General features: G+C 39.2%; 1 protein-coding gene across 3 annotated transcripts in view; it reads right to left on the reverse strand.

Annotated features, from left to right (window-relative positions):
* asap3 (ArfGAP with SH3 domain, ankyrin repeat and PH domain 3) overlaps positions 1 to 14,376 on the reverse strand; it is a 114,636-nt gene that overhangs the window by 37,217 nt on the left and 63,043 nt on the right. For all 3 annotated transcript variants that reach the window (XM_055158742.1, XM_055158749.1, XM_055158737.1), the window contains exons 5-7: positions 11,082 to 11,131; positions 3,568 to 3,691; positions 955 to 1,040 (exon numbers count right to left, since the gene is read on the reverse strand). In XM_055158742.1, the coding sequence (XP_055014717.1) occupies positions 955 to 1,040; positions 3,568 to 3,691; positions 11,082 to 11,131 (260 nt within the window). The remainder of the gene's footprint in view (positions 1 to 954; positions 1,041 to 3,567; positions 3,692 to 11,081; positions 11,132 to 14,376) is intronic.

Consider the following 14,376-nt stretch of genomic DNA (forward strand, 5'->3'; position numbering starts at 1 on the left):
TTAGACCTGGTTTAGATCTAGTTTAGACCTGGTTTTAGTCCTGGTTTAGACCTGGTTTAGATCTAGTTTAGACCTGGGTTAGTCCTGGTTTAGACCTGGTTTAGATCTAGTTTAGACCTGGTTTTAGTCCTGGTTTAGATCTAGTTTAGACCTGGTTTTAATCCTGGTTTAGACCTGGGTTAGTCCTGGTTTAGACCTGGTTTAGATCTAGTTTAGACCTGGTTTTAGTCCTGGTTTAGACCTGGTTTAGATCTAGTTTAGACCTGGGTTAGTCCTGGTTTAGACCTGGTTTAGATCTAGTTTAGACCTGGTTTTAGTCCTGGTTTAGACCTGGTTTAGATCTAGTTTAGACCTGGGTTAGTCCTGGTTTAGACCTGGTTTTGATCTAGTTTAGACCTGGTTTTAGTCCCGGTTTAGTCCTGGTTTAGCCCAAAATGTGAAAACAGGAAAATCCCGCCGTATAATCCATTTATTTCAACAAAGTAACTGTAATCCAATTACCACTCACTGAAACAGTAACTGTAACTGAATACAGTTACTCATCATTTGTACTCTGATTACGGAAGACAAAATGAACATCTTTGGTTGAATAATTCTAACTGGAACTGATGTCTGAGTCTGACGACAGCGACACAGAAGAGGAAGTGTCGCTCTGTTTCCCTCCGGAGGTCGAGTTGTTCAGAAGTGACACGAGGATGAAGAACTGAATGGATTTAGTGATTTGGAGTGAGATGGAGAGTTTGATAAACTTGTTCTGTTGTTTATGGAAATGTCGGTTCCTGATCTCTCATTTTATAACATAAATTTTCCCCAAAAAGTGCGACTTATATGTTTTTTCTTCTTCATTACACATTTTTTTGGTTGTTGCGACTCATAGTCCGAAAAATACGGTACATATACTACAGAAGTCCACACTGCGTCCACACTCTGAAGCTTCTGTGGACCAGAACTGACCTGAGCTGGACCTGGAAGTACTTGATGAGGCTCTGCAGGAGGTCCGGGCCCTGGCGAACCTTCAGCTCCTGGATCTTCAGGAGATACTGTTGGACAAACGGAGAGAAAATGTGGAGGTTCAAATGAAAAAGAATCAAAAATTTCAGAAATTTCAATGTGGCAGAAGAAAAGCATAAAAACAGCAGTAAAAGAAAAACTAACAAAAATAAGTAAGATTCAAAAACGATTCAAAAACAGGACTTAAACCAACCACTAAACTATAATATTTCCCCCATACCTGATCAATAAAATACTAAAAACTGATATTGTATAATAAAATACAGAGCAGTGGATCCCAAACTGTAGTAAAAATGTCATCATTGAGTGTGTTTAAATGCACATCAGTCTCCCGGTTATTCTCCATATCCCGGTTCTGTCAGTGTTCGTGTTACTGCGTTTACATGCGCACTGAGAAACCGCGTGTACATGATCAAATGGAGTATCCCAGTTTCTTGACATAATCTTACAAATGCACAAGCGCAAAAATTAACTTAAATCAATTTAATAAACCAAGAAAAATACAAACCATGAGCTACTTTAGCATAAGAAGTTAAGGAGCTGTGAGATCTCCCACATTAAATCTTCTGCATAAATAAACTCAACTTTACAACATATAAACCAGAACCACTGTGGAGCCACATCAGCCCGTTTTTGTTTACATTTTACAGAAACGACACTTAAGACCACATCGCTGATTAGCATAAACTGTTAGCGCTGATAAAAACAGCTGCTCCTTGTGCCACTGATGTGGTTCAGTTTCTTTTGGACTAAAAGACACGACTCTGTGGATTATGTGTGTTCTTTTTGTGACAGAAGAGGTGCTGATGATGGTGAGTCTGTTCTGTGTGTATATTAGGGTGACCATATTTCCGTTTGTGAAAACCCAGACACCTTGGGGGAAGGGGGGGGGCTGTGTATTACAGGCGGGTAGTAATTACACACGGGTGGGTCAGGACTAAACCAGGTCTAAACCAGGACTAATCTTGGATTTAAGAGAAAACGCCGAACAGTTTGTCCACAAAGTGCCATCGGGCAACTGCTGCGTTTAACTCCATGAGGTGCGGAGCTGAGCCGGTCCTTTCTCCTGCGTCACCTCCGAGCCCGTCCTGACACTGAGTCCTGTTTCAGTTCTGGTTTAGTCCTGTTTCAGTTCTGGTTTAGTCCTGTTTCAGTTCTGGTTTAGTCCTGGTTTAGTCCTAGTTCAGTTGTGGATTAGTCCTCCTCTTCAGTCCTGGAATCAGTCCTGGGTTAGTCCTGGTTTAGTCTTGGTTCAGTCCGTGGTGTAGGCAGCACAAAAGTTTGATATAATCTCGGGTTAACAGGCAGGTGCGGTCCTGTCCTGGCGGGTGCGGTGTTGTACTGGGGGTCTCCAAACATGGACCCGTGCAGGACTCTGCTCTGTTGGGCTCCATTATGGAATAAATGAATCTTGAGTTTGTTATATAAAGAAGGAGGAAAATAACACAAGGACGACAGCAGAAACAAGTTTTAAGAAAGAAGTAAAAAGGAACTGGAACTGTCCTGTGTGAGAAAAGTGTAGAAAGTTTTTGGTCAGGGGTTTTACAGACTTAAAACAGATAGAATAATTGTTAAATATAAAGTTGACGACTTTGCGGATTTCACCGATCGTGGGAATTTCTTGTACAAGTCATTGTTAAATGCACATTTGTGCTTCGGATATGTTTCAGACTGACCGACTGTTTGTGTCTCGCTCCTTCTGAGTCACAGACGCTACGAGAGACGCTCAGTTTAATGAACGGTACTGAAAACCCGGACATTTGCATCACTTTATAAAAAAAAACCCGGACGCCCCGGACATGACACAAAATATGGACATGTCACCCTAGTGTATATCGTACAGGAGATAGTTCATGTTTTAACTTTTCAGCGTCACACGAGTGCAGATTGTTCATGTGCAGGTTTAGTGCAGCTCTTAATTTTACTGTCATTTCACTCATTTGATCACTTTATTTATGTTGGTCAATTTATTTATGTCACTACTGTTGTGTGAAAAGACTGGAAAGTGTTTTTTGGACACATGCGCACTCAACTTTATGTTTCAGTAACCGGGATACTGCGTTTACATGTCACAGTATCCACGTTACTATCGGAATAAACCAGCTACAGTGTCAGTTTCTAATAACCAGGATACTGCCATAACCGGGTTACTGAAACCGGGTTACTGCGTTTACATGCACCATGAAGAAACCGGGATACTCAAAAAACCCGATCATAACCGGGTTATTTATGTGCATGTAAACACACTCTGTGTTATTATGTAGAAAACCTAGAATATCCTAAAATAATACACACACTTCAATAGAATCTATAAAGTAAGATTAGAGATAAAGATTAGATGTTAAACACTGATTTCCAGCAAAAGTTGTGGATTAAATTGCAGCTAAAAAGGTGTTATTTAGTTTTAGTTTAGTTCAAATTTCTTATCTATGAGTGTGAGTTTCTTGAAGGATCTTCAGACGGCAGATGGGACATTGGGACATTTATAAATCTGCACGTTTCACCTGTTGACTTTGGTCTTAAACTAAATCAGAGTGAAGTAAACTCGGGTCTGACCTCACACATCTGCAGCTGGAGGCTCCTCCTCTCCCGCTCCATGTCCTCCCCCTGGTCCGGACTCTCCAGGCGGATCAGGCCCAGCGCTCGGCTCTTCTCTTTCCTCTCCTTGTCCAGTTTCCCTCTGATGAAGAAGAAACACAACATAACCAGGTTTGATCATTTACAAATCACAACACACAGCAGAGGTTTTCAAAGATCTGACTGGAATCCAAATGTACATGGAAAATTCCAAAATCTCGCAAAAGTTAAATATTAACATTTTATTTTCTTGGTCTCTTGTAGTAATAGTAAAGCAGGTAACAGTACATGTGTTCTGTGAACAGTGTCGGGAAGGTGACTTTTCAAATGTAATCCCCTACAGATTACAGATTACTTACCCCAAAATGTAGTTTGTAACATAATCCATTAATTTACTTAAAGTGAGTAACGTAATCTGACTACTTTGGATTACTTGATATTGTCATTTAAAAATATATATTGTCATGTTTTTTAAAACTATTTGAATGTAACAACCACATCCTGAAAATGACTAATACTTGACCACATAAAAAATATTACTGATAGAGAAATTATTTTTATATGAAATCACAATTATGTCCACCTACTGTTAAGTGTCATATTGTATTAGTTTAGTCCTGGTTTAGATCTGGTTTTAGTCCTAGTTTAGTCCTGGTTTTTAGTCCTAGTTTAGTCCTGGTTTTAGTCCTGGTTTTAGTTCTGGTTTTAGTTCTAGTTTAGTCCTGGTTTAGTCCTGGTTTTAGTTCTGGTTTTAGTCCTGGTTTAGTCCTGGTTTTAGTCCTGGTTTAGTCCTAGTTTTAGTCCTGGTTTAGTCCTGGTTTAGTCTGGTTTTAGTTCTAGTTTAGTCCTGGTTTTTAGTTAGTCCTGGTTTTTTAGTTTAGTCCTGGTTTTAGTCCTGGTTTTAGTCCTGGTTTAGTCCTGGTTTTAGGTTTAGTCCTGGTTTAGTCCTGGTTTTAGTCCTGGTTTAGTCCTGGTTTTAGTCCTAGTTTAGTCCTTAGTTTAGTTTAGTCTGGTTTAGTCCTGGTTTTAGTTTTCTAGTTCTAGTTTAGTCCTGGTTTAGTCCTGGTTTAGTCCTGGTTTTGCCCAAAATGTGAAAACAGGAAAATCCCTCTGTGTAATCCATTTACTTCAACAAAGTAACTGTAATCCAATTACCACTCACTGAAACAGTAATTGTAACTGAATACAGTTACTCATCATTTGTACTCTGATTACTCTGGTACATGTAATCTGTTACTCCTCAGCGCTGTCTGTGTATTTTAATTCCTGTGGGCTCAACTCTGCTTCAGGGGAACATTTATTCTCTTTTATGATTTATTTGCTAAATTATGTTTAATGTTTTTATGGTTTTTCACAGCGATGAGTCTGGATTTGTTTATTTGCAACTATAACTCAACTATAAAGGCCAGTTCAGTGACGTTTTTGTACCACTGGAGACAGTTTCTTAAAGTAGAACATGACAAAACAATTTGAGTCAGTCGATATAAACAACACCAGAAAACAACAAACCACCAAGTCTGGGATGAAATCAGAGCAGTGTGACCAGAAACGGTAATAAAGAAGGTTTTACTATGTATTTCTGACCAACACAAAACGTTTAAATGTTTAAATACAAAACGTTTAAAGGTTGTATGGAGGATTTTTTTTGTTTCAAGTTGTCAGTGATAGATTATAGATGCAGTCGCCTTGTAATTATGATGACCAAAAAAAAGAGAATAAAAATTCATCAACTCTGGACGTGGTGGGGCTAAACATTTGCCAATAGATAACGACACTGCCTCGTTATCTGTGAGCTGACAGGCTGTCAATCAAACTCCCTACGTTTCTAGTGTAACTGACTTGCCTGCGCCGCCGGTACGTGGTTTACGTACGACTGTCACACAGTCCACAGACGCAAGACGCACAGACGCTGTTTACTCCACCAACGCAACAGTTCTTAGAGGCTTTTTTTGACCTATATCTTCCTCGCAGTTCGCACAAAGTTTGTTGCGATGGCGACAAGAATCCAGGAGCAGTTCGCCGCAAAAGAAAGTCCGTTTTTGAGGTGAAAGAAGAAGACAAGGGGAAAAGCAGCGAAGCCAAACTAAGGTCATTCTTGAAGATTCATTCCAGCGATGGCGCGACTGAAGCAGACGAAGAGTCTAAAGACTGAACCACTGGTCCACAAATTACTCCTGGACAGGAAACTTCTGCTTATTATGAAAACGTACTTTATTTCCAAGAGCGAGACAAACGTTTTTCAGGACATGAATGTGATATCCTATGTCTGAAAACGTAATTTTCAAGGCAAAGAAAGAGTCCACTTGCTGCTGCGTGTTGTAGTTAGTTCATTCGCACTGAATCTCCGCGCACTCTTCTCTGCTCCCCTTTCCTGCTCCTCTCCCCGCTGCCTGATCCACTCTTCTCCCTGCTCCTCACTTCTCGTCCGCACAGGAAATGTCCGCACACCCCCTACCCCTGCTCCGCTCTTCTTCCCGATCCGCTCTTCTCCGTCTTGTCTAACCAACACTGTAGTTAGTTGTTTACAAGTCATGTGCAGCACCGGCTGTAAACAAACCTGTTTGTGGCGTAAGGAGGAGGAGGGAGGAGGTGTTTCTACGTAGGAGCTGTAGGGGAGGGGGGGTGGTTTCACACATGAGCAACATTTGAAAAAGGACAAACAGTCGTTGGATTTTCTCGTTCCTTGGAAAATCCTCTATACAACCTTTAAGGCCAAATAGTGGAACAAGCCATAACATTAAATTTTCATGGTGACAAAGTAGAGAACCTTAACCTTTTTGTTCACCAGGAACTAGGGACGGGCATTCGATGAAATTCTAAATCGATCGTCGGAAGAATTAACGATCAATTATCGATTAATCATTAACGTTTTTATATTAAAATGATCATCATTATTATTACTATCTGCACTAATCTGCATCAATAAATTCAACTTTACGACATATAAACATAACGACTCTAGATCCACATCAGCTGTTTGACATTATAATGTGTTTAATTCAGTTTTGTTCAAATCTCACAGAAACAAAACTTAAAACCACATCACTAATTTACATAAACTAAGTGAAGATAAAACTCCAGCTCTTGTGTCGCTGATGTGGTTCAACTTGTGTTGGATTAAAAGACATGACTCAGGTGAATACAGGTCAGTGTGACCAGATTTGTGTTTGTCAAAACCAGGACAGCGTACGGGGGGAGGGGGGCGGGGCCTCGTCATCCATATTGAGCGACTCTGACCTGGAAAAACTTTTTCCCACTGGACACAGAAACATATGTGCTGCTTTATCCACTGTGCACATGGACTCACACTTGTCCCAACGCAACGGAAAGTGTGGAATTTCTTCTACAAAATAAATCATCGTTAAATCCACATTTGTGCTTCGGTTCGTTACAGACTGACCCACTGTTTGTGTTTGTGTCTCGTATGGAGTAAGAAGCTGTCAAAAATATTCGCGTGCATAGAACAGAAATCCGTGCATATTTGGCTGTAGTTGTGCATAAAATAAATATTTGTAAACTCTTAAATGAGTCCAGTCGTACATAAAATATATTGTTTGTATTTTATCCATCAGAATACAAATTGAAAAATTACGACGTCATGAATTACAATCACGAAATGAAAATTTACGATTCCGCTTTCATCAGTACGAATACGAATTCACAGACGGAATTTTACTGTCAAAAATACATCATCACTTCACAGACATTATCCATCGAGCAGAAGAAACATCGATCAAGATCAAGACTGTGCAGCTCAAGTTTGTATCAGAGTAAAAACAGAGTAAAAGCACAAGAAGCTACAACAGAACAACAAGTGGGTTCATTAAAATCTCCGTTTCGTATTCGTACTGATGAAAGCGTAATCGTAAATTTTCATTTCGTGATTGTAATTCATGACGTCGTAACTTTTCAATTCGTATTCTGATGGATAAAATACACACAATATATTTTATGTACAACTGGACTCATTTAAGAGTTTACGAATATTTTATTTTATGCGCAACTACAGCCAAATATGCACGGATTTCTATTTTATGCGCACGAATATTTTTGACAGCTTCTTACTCCATAGTCTCGCTCCTTCTGATGCAGAGACACATGTACACACCTGTTTGGTCACGTTACACACAGACACATACATTCGGTTTGTCGATTAAAATGAACGTAATCGATGAAATTCTTAATGATCAATTATCGATTAAAGGTTGTATGGAGGATTTTTTTTTTGTTTCAAACTGTCAATGAAAGTTTAAAATACCATTACAGAGACACAGCGGCTTTGTAATTATAATGACCAAAAAAAAAAGAATGAAAATCCATCAACTGTGGACGTAGTGAAGCCAGATAAACATCAGCCAATAGAAAACGAGGCTCCCTCATTTTCTATTGGCTGTTAGGCTGTCAATCAAACTCCCTATGTTTCTAGTGTAATTGACTCATCGGCGCGCTGGGATTACATGGTTTATTCAGCAGTTCTTAGAGGCTTTTTTAAACTGTAGCTTTTACGCAATTCGCACAAAGTTTGTTGCGGTTGCGGATGAGAATCCACGACCAGTTTGTCGCAAAAGAAAGTCAGTTTTTGAGGTCGCTGAAAGACGAAGAGAAGGGGAAAAGGAGCAAAACCAAACTGGGGTGATTCTTGGAGATTCCTTCCAGTGATGGCGCGACTGAAGCAGACGAAGGGCCTAAAAACTGATGTGTCAGTCGCTAAATTATTTCTAGACAGGTCACTTCAACAGTAATTCTGAACACGCACGGCTGTAAACAAGCGTGATTTCTAGAGTCAGGAGGCAGGAGGAGATGTTTCTGCTGAGGCTGTGGAGGAGGAAGGTGGTGTCACACATGCACAACATTTGAAAAAGGACTGTGGCTGTATTTCTCTTCCCTTAAAAAATCCTCTATACAACCTTTAATCGACTCATCACGCCCATCCCCACTAGGAATATTGATGTTGTTATGTTTACTGTATCTAACTGTTTTATGTTTATTGATTGCTAAGTTACGCCATCTAGTGGTCGCTTTAATTTATTCCTGTGATAATAATAGTAGAAGAAGAATGTTAGACAGGAAGTTGTTGTTCAGGCCTCACTCCTCCAAAATGGCCGCCCTTTGGTTCTGTTGAGTCTTTTTGGTGTTTGTTCAAGCATCGTCTGTGAGTATTACATGGTGAAACATGATTGTACACCTTTAATATTGCCTTTGTGTTAGAAATGTAAAAGTTAGCACGTTTTTGGTACACCATTATTATGCAAATTTGTCCGCGATTCATATGCTAATTTCGCTATGCTAACCGTTATGCTAACTGCCTAAATTCATTGACTGTTACTTTAATTGTTGGTGCTTTTTGTAATTTGTAATTTATTTGGCACATATATTAATGGCTATTTTTGTATGTGTTTGCTGTTGTAGTTTCACGGGACAAAGAACCAGTAAATTTCACCAAAGCCAGCCGCTCTCTGTGAAGTTCTTCTGGGTCTACGTTTAACTGTTTGGATAGCTAGTGCAGCATCTAGCAAGGCCATTTACAGATGTATTAAATAAAAGGTCCTTATATTCCACAAAATTGATTCTTGTGACCTTTAAGCCACGTCAGAAAGTTGTTACCTCATAAAAAACATAACAGTCGTGTTTTGTTTCATTCTCACATGTCTGAGTAACTCTATTATTCACGTGTCCACGTCTCCAAAGCTCAAAACTCTCTGTTCCATCTTGTGATGTCTTGAAGCAGCAGCTCTCAAGTCAGCAGCTGCATCTGACCTTTAGTTCAGTAGAGTTTGGAAAATCCAGGGCTGTAAAGGTGGAACAGTGTTTTTAATTTGACTGAAGAACTAAATCCTGGTCTAAATGTGCAGGTTTGTGTGAATGAAACAGAACACAACTCCAGGTTTGTTTGTGATGAAGAAACGACATCAGAGCATCAGAAAATAGCCGTCATACGGGACATTTAAAAACACAAAAGGTGAATCTATCCATCGGTTTATTTATCTATGTTTGTGTCCATCTTATTTCCCACAGTTGTGAGCGAGACAGAACACAAATACCCGGTTCAGTCCTCGTTTAGACCTGGTTCTGTTCTGGTTTAATCCTCGTTCAGGTCTGGTTTAGGTGTGGTTCAGTCCTGGTTTAGTCCTTGTTTAGTCCTCGTTTAGTCCTGGTTCAGTCCTGTTTTAGTCCTGTTTTAGTCCTGGTTTAGACCTGTTTTAAACCTGGTTTAGTCCTGGTTTAGTCCTGGTTTAATCCTGGTTTAACCTGGTTTAGTCCTGGTTTAGTCCTGGTTTAGTCCTGGTTTAGTCCTGGTTTAGTCCTGGTTTAGCTCTGGTTTAGTCCTGGTTTAGTCCTGGTTTGGTTTAGACCTGGTTTAGACCTGGTTTAGTCCTAGTTTAGTCCTTTAGACCTGGTTTTCCTTGTTTAGACCTGGTTTAGTCCTGGTTCAGCTCTGGTTTAGTCCTGGTTTAGTCCTGGTTTAGACCTGGTTTAGTCCTGGTTCAGCTCTGGTTTAGTCCTGGTTTAGTCCTTGTTTAGACCTGGTTTAGACCTGGTTTAGTCCTTGTTTAGTCTGGTTTAGTCCTCGTTTAGTCCTGTTTTAGTACTGTTTTAATACTGTTTTAGTCCTGGTTCAGTACTGTTTAGACCTGGTTTAGACCTGGATTAATCCTTGTTTAGACCTGGTTTAGTCCTGGTTCAGCTCTGGTTTAGTCCTGGTTTAGTCCTGATTTGGACCTGGTTTAACCTGGTTTAGTCCTAGTTTAGTCCTGGATTAGACCTGGTTTAGTCCTTGTTTAGACCTGGTTTAGACCTGGTTTAGTCCTGGTTCAGCTCTGGTTTAGTCCTGGTTTAGTCCTGTTTAGTCCTTGTTTAGACCTGGTTTAGACCTGGTTTAGTCCTTGTTTAGTCCTCGTTTAGTCCTCGTTTAGTCCTGTTTTAGTCCTGATTTGACCTGGTTTAAACCTGGTTTAGTCCTGGTTCAGTCCTGGTTTAATTCTAGTTTAGACCTGGTTTAGTCCTGGTTTAGTCTTGGTTTAGTCTTGGTTTAGTCCTTGGTTTAGTCCTGGTTTAGACCTGGGTTTAGTTTCTGGTTTAGTCCTGGTTTAGACCTGGTTTAGACCTTGTTTAGACCTTGTTTAGTCCTGGTTTAGTCCTGGTTCAGACCTGGTTTAGTCCTGGTTTAGTCCATAAAAGCGCAAAAGTTCTACATCTTCTTACAGTTATTTTGTTGAGAATAAGTTAAAGTTCTGTAATATTCGTGTAATATTTTACATTTTAAACACAGTAATATTCTAATGTAACTGATCACTTTGAAAACAAGTCGTAAATAACAATAACAGTTTTGAAGTCACTTGGCCGACATTACTCAAGAGCCGTAACAGTTCACTGTACAAACAAACCAACTCAAAGTCTCTACAAATCAAATATGGAGTGCATTAAAAAAAATAATAATAATAAATAAATAAATGTATGAATCACGTTTGGTGTGTGCCAAAAAGTCCACTCACATCTTGAGGTCGTAATCCTTCCAGCTCTTCTCCATCTGTTTCTTCAGTTCCTGGAAAAGACACTTTTATTCACTTTTATTCACTTTTATTAAACTTTGTGAGAATCTGGCTGCACATTTATAACACAAAAAAACACTTGCACATCACGAAGACTGAGATCGTGTCATGGACAGTGTCGGGAAGGTGACTTTTAAAATGTAATCCCCTACAGATTACAGATTACACACAACAAAATGTAGTTTGTAACAGAATCCATTAAATGACTTAAAGTGAGTAATGTAATCTGATTACTTTGGATTACTTGATTTACTGTAGAGAAACAAAGACGAGGAAACTTAACCGTATTAAAAATATTATTGATAGAAGAGGAGGAGACACGTCCACGCAGCAGGGACTAGTCCTGTTAAATCCTGTTTTAGACCTGGTTTAGATCTAGTTTAGTCCTGGTTTAGACCTGGTTTAGACCTGGTTTTAGACCCGGTTTAGACCTGGTTTTAGACCTGGTTTTTAGTCCTGATTTAGTCCTGGTTTAGATCTAGTTTAGACCTGGTTTAGTCCTGGTTTAGACCTGTTTAGCACTAGTTTAGACCTGGTTTTAGTCCTGATTTAGTCCTGGTTTAGACCTGGTTTAGACCTGGTTTTAGACCCGGTTTTAGACCTGGTTTTAGACCTGGTTTTTAGTCCTGATTTAGTCCTGGTTTAGATCTAGTTTAGACCTGGTTTAGATCTAGTTTAGACCTGGTTTTAGTCCTGATTTAGTCCTGGTTTAGACCCGGTTTAGACCTGGTTTTAGACCCAGTTTTTAGTCCTGATTTAGTCCTGGTTTAGATCTAGTTTAGACCTGGTTTAGATCTAGTTTAGACCTGGTTTTAGACCTGGTTTTAGTCCTGATTTAGACCTGGTTTAGACCTGGTTTAGTTTCCAGCAATGAGTGGAATTACTGAAAAAAAAATAAAAAAATAATAATAATAATAAAATAAAAATAATGTGAAAACAGGACATTACTGCCATGTAATCCATTTATTTCAACAAAGTAACTGTAATCCAATTACCACTCACTACAGTTACACTACTCAATACAGTTACTCATCATTTGTACTCTGATTACTCTGGTACATGTAATCTGTTACTCCCCAACACTGGTTATGGATTTGGTTTTTAAATTGCGATTTCTGCCCAAATCAGTAAAACCACGTTGTAAAAAGCAGCTATTAAATTAAATCTGAATCATAAACCTTCATTTCACGGTCGACTCAAACGACTATGACAATTACGTCCCAGATAATATTCTTTTTTTTATCATTTTTGTCGATCAAGCACGAGAGAGAAACGCACGACGGAACGAAATGTTTTCCTCAACGCCCAGTGATTCAAAGAGATAAGAACAAACATAAATAAATGAATAAGCAATATTAAAAAGTACTTAACAGTTCCAATAAATAAGTACAAGTCAAACGTGTGGAAGCCTAAACAGAGAGTCAGTGTGCAGTGTTCAAAAGTCGCACAGCCTCAGGAAAAAATCTGGACTTTTGAGCAGTTGAAGTTTACACAGTGGGAACTATTACAGCCGCTCTATTATGTACACAACCAGTCAAAGGTTTGGACATGTTTGGACTTGTTTCTTTATTATTTATGCTTCTTTTCATGCTGATTTAGACGGTAAATTCTCACTGAAGGCGTCAAAACTATGAATGAACATGTATGAAATGCACCAAATAAACTACCGTATTTTTTGGACTATAAGGCGAACTTAAAATCCTATAATTTTCTCAAAAATCTACACTGCGCCTTATAATCCGGTGCCGTCATGTATTAATTCTGGCTGTGTGTGGCTAAAAATTTGTCAAAATGTTTTAATTTGACATACAAAGCTGCACCACTTGACGGATTGTTGGAGAAATCCATTTTCACTAAGACAGGGAAGCAACGCCGGCCGAGTCACACCACCATCTGCCGATGTTCAAACTACGTCTAAAAGTTTCTGTGTGTCTATACGTGGTGTAAAACTCTGAAACAGTCTGGGTACACGTCTCAAGCAACGCCAAAATATTCATAAATTCAAGTTGTTCTATAAACATTTGGTCTTAATTTTAGAACAATATTTCCTTCTGTAGCGCTGGTTTGTGTTGTCCGTTACCATTGTTAGTTTCCTTTTGTGTTATTTCAATACAGTCTGTTACCAAACTATAACAGCGACTCTTTGTCTGCGTCTGTAAATAGTTCATATAGTTTAATTCAAAATGTCTGAAAAACATAAAAGAAAATTCATTGTGTTAGATTATGAAGAGTAGGGGTGGGATTACATACATTTTCTTCTCCTTTTTGGGCAAAATAATAATAATAATAGTAATTTTTTGTTGTTATTTTAATTTCTATTATGATTTCACTTATGTTATATGTTTCATTGTATATGAATGTAAATCTTACTTGCCCCAAATAAATAATAAATAAAAATAAACCTTCACCAAGACAGGGAGGCAACGCCGGCCGAGTTACACCACGATCTGCCGATGTTCAAACTACGTCTAAATGTTTTGTGTGTCTATACGTGGTGTAAAACTCTGGAACAGGCTGGATCCACGTCTCAAGCAACGACAAAATATCCATAAACTCATGTTGTTTTATGCACATTTGGTCTGGTCACAGTATATGAAGAGTTGGTCTTCATTTTAGAACAATATTTCCTTCTGTAGCGCTGGTTTATGTTTGTCGTTTCCGCACCATTGCAGGTTTGTGATGTCTGTTACCGTTGTTGGAATCCTCAAGTTTTATTTCAATACAGTTCTGTTACCAAACTATAGGCGAGTTTCACTGTTGCTGGGAATTATTTTGGTCGGCGGCAAGAAACACTAATTCAACATGACGGACGGAGCGAGAAAGCACGTAAAGGGTATTGATCCCGGTTATTTATCCAGTCTAACGGCAGACGACCCAAGACCATTTGACCAGAAATTGGTCATAAGCATCGACGGACGACAAATCACCCTTTTCAACCCCGACAAAAGGTGGAACAAACCAAATTTCTGGTCTGAATCTCCAACTACCTGGACAAATATTCACTTGGGCGATGTCCACAATGACTTGGTGGAAACTCCTGGGCCATTCACAGCAGAAAAGATGAAAACCTCCAAGAGTCTGGATGTGTTGTTGAACTTGTTGGAGTCCACGGTTTGTTAGGATCTTCTACGTTTGCTCTGCGGATGTTTGAAAGTCGTTTAATTCACCGTTAGCGGTTCTTTTCACTCAGAATACGAAAAAGACATTTTCCTTCTTCCGTGCTTCTATTTGTGCATCC

This window comes from Boleophthalmus pectinirostris, unplaced genomic scaffold, assembly GCF_026225935.1.
Source record: "Boleophthalmus pectinirostris isolate CB_2022bp ecotype Guang Dong unplaced genomic scaffold, ASM2622593v1 HiC_scaffold_10, whole genome shotgun sequence".
NCBI classification, from domain to species: domain Eukaryota; kingdom Metazoa; phylum Chordata; class Actinopteri; order Gobiiformes; family Gobiidae; genus Boleophthalmus; species Boleophthalmus pectinirostris.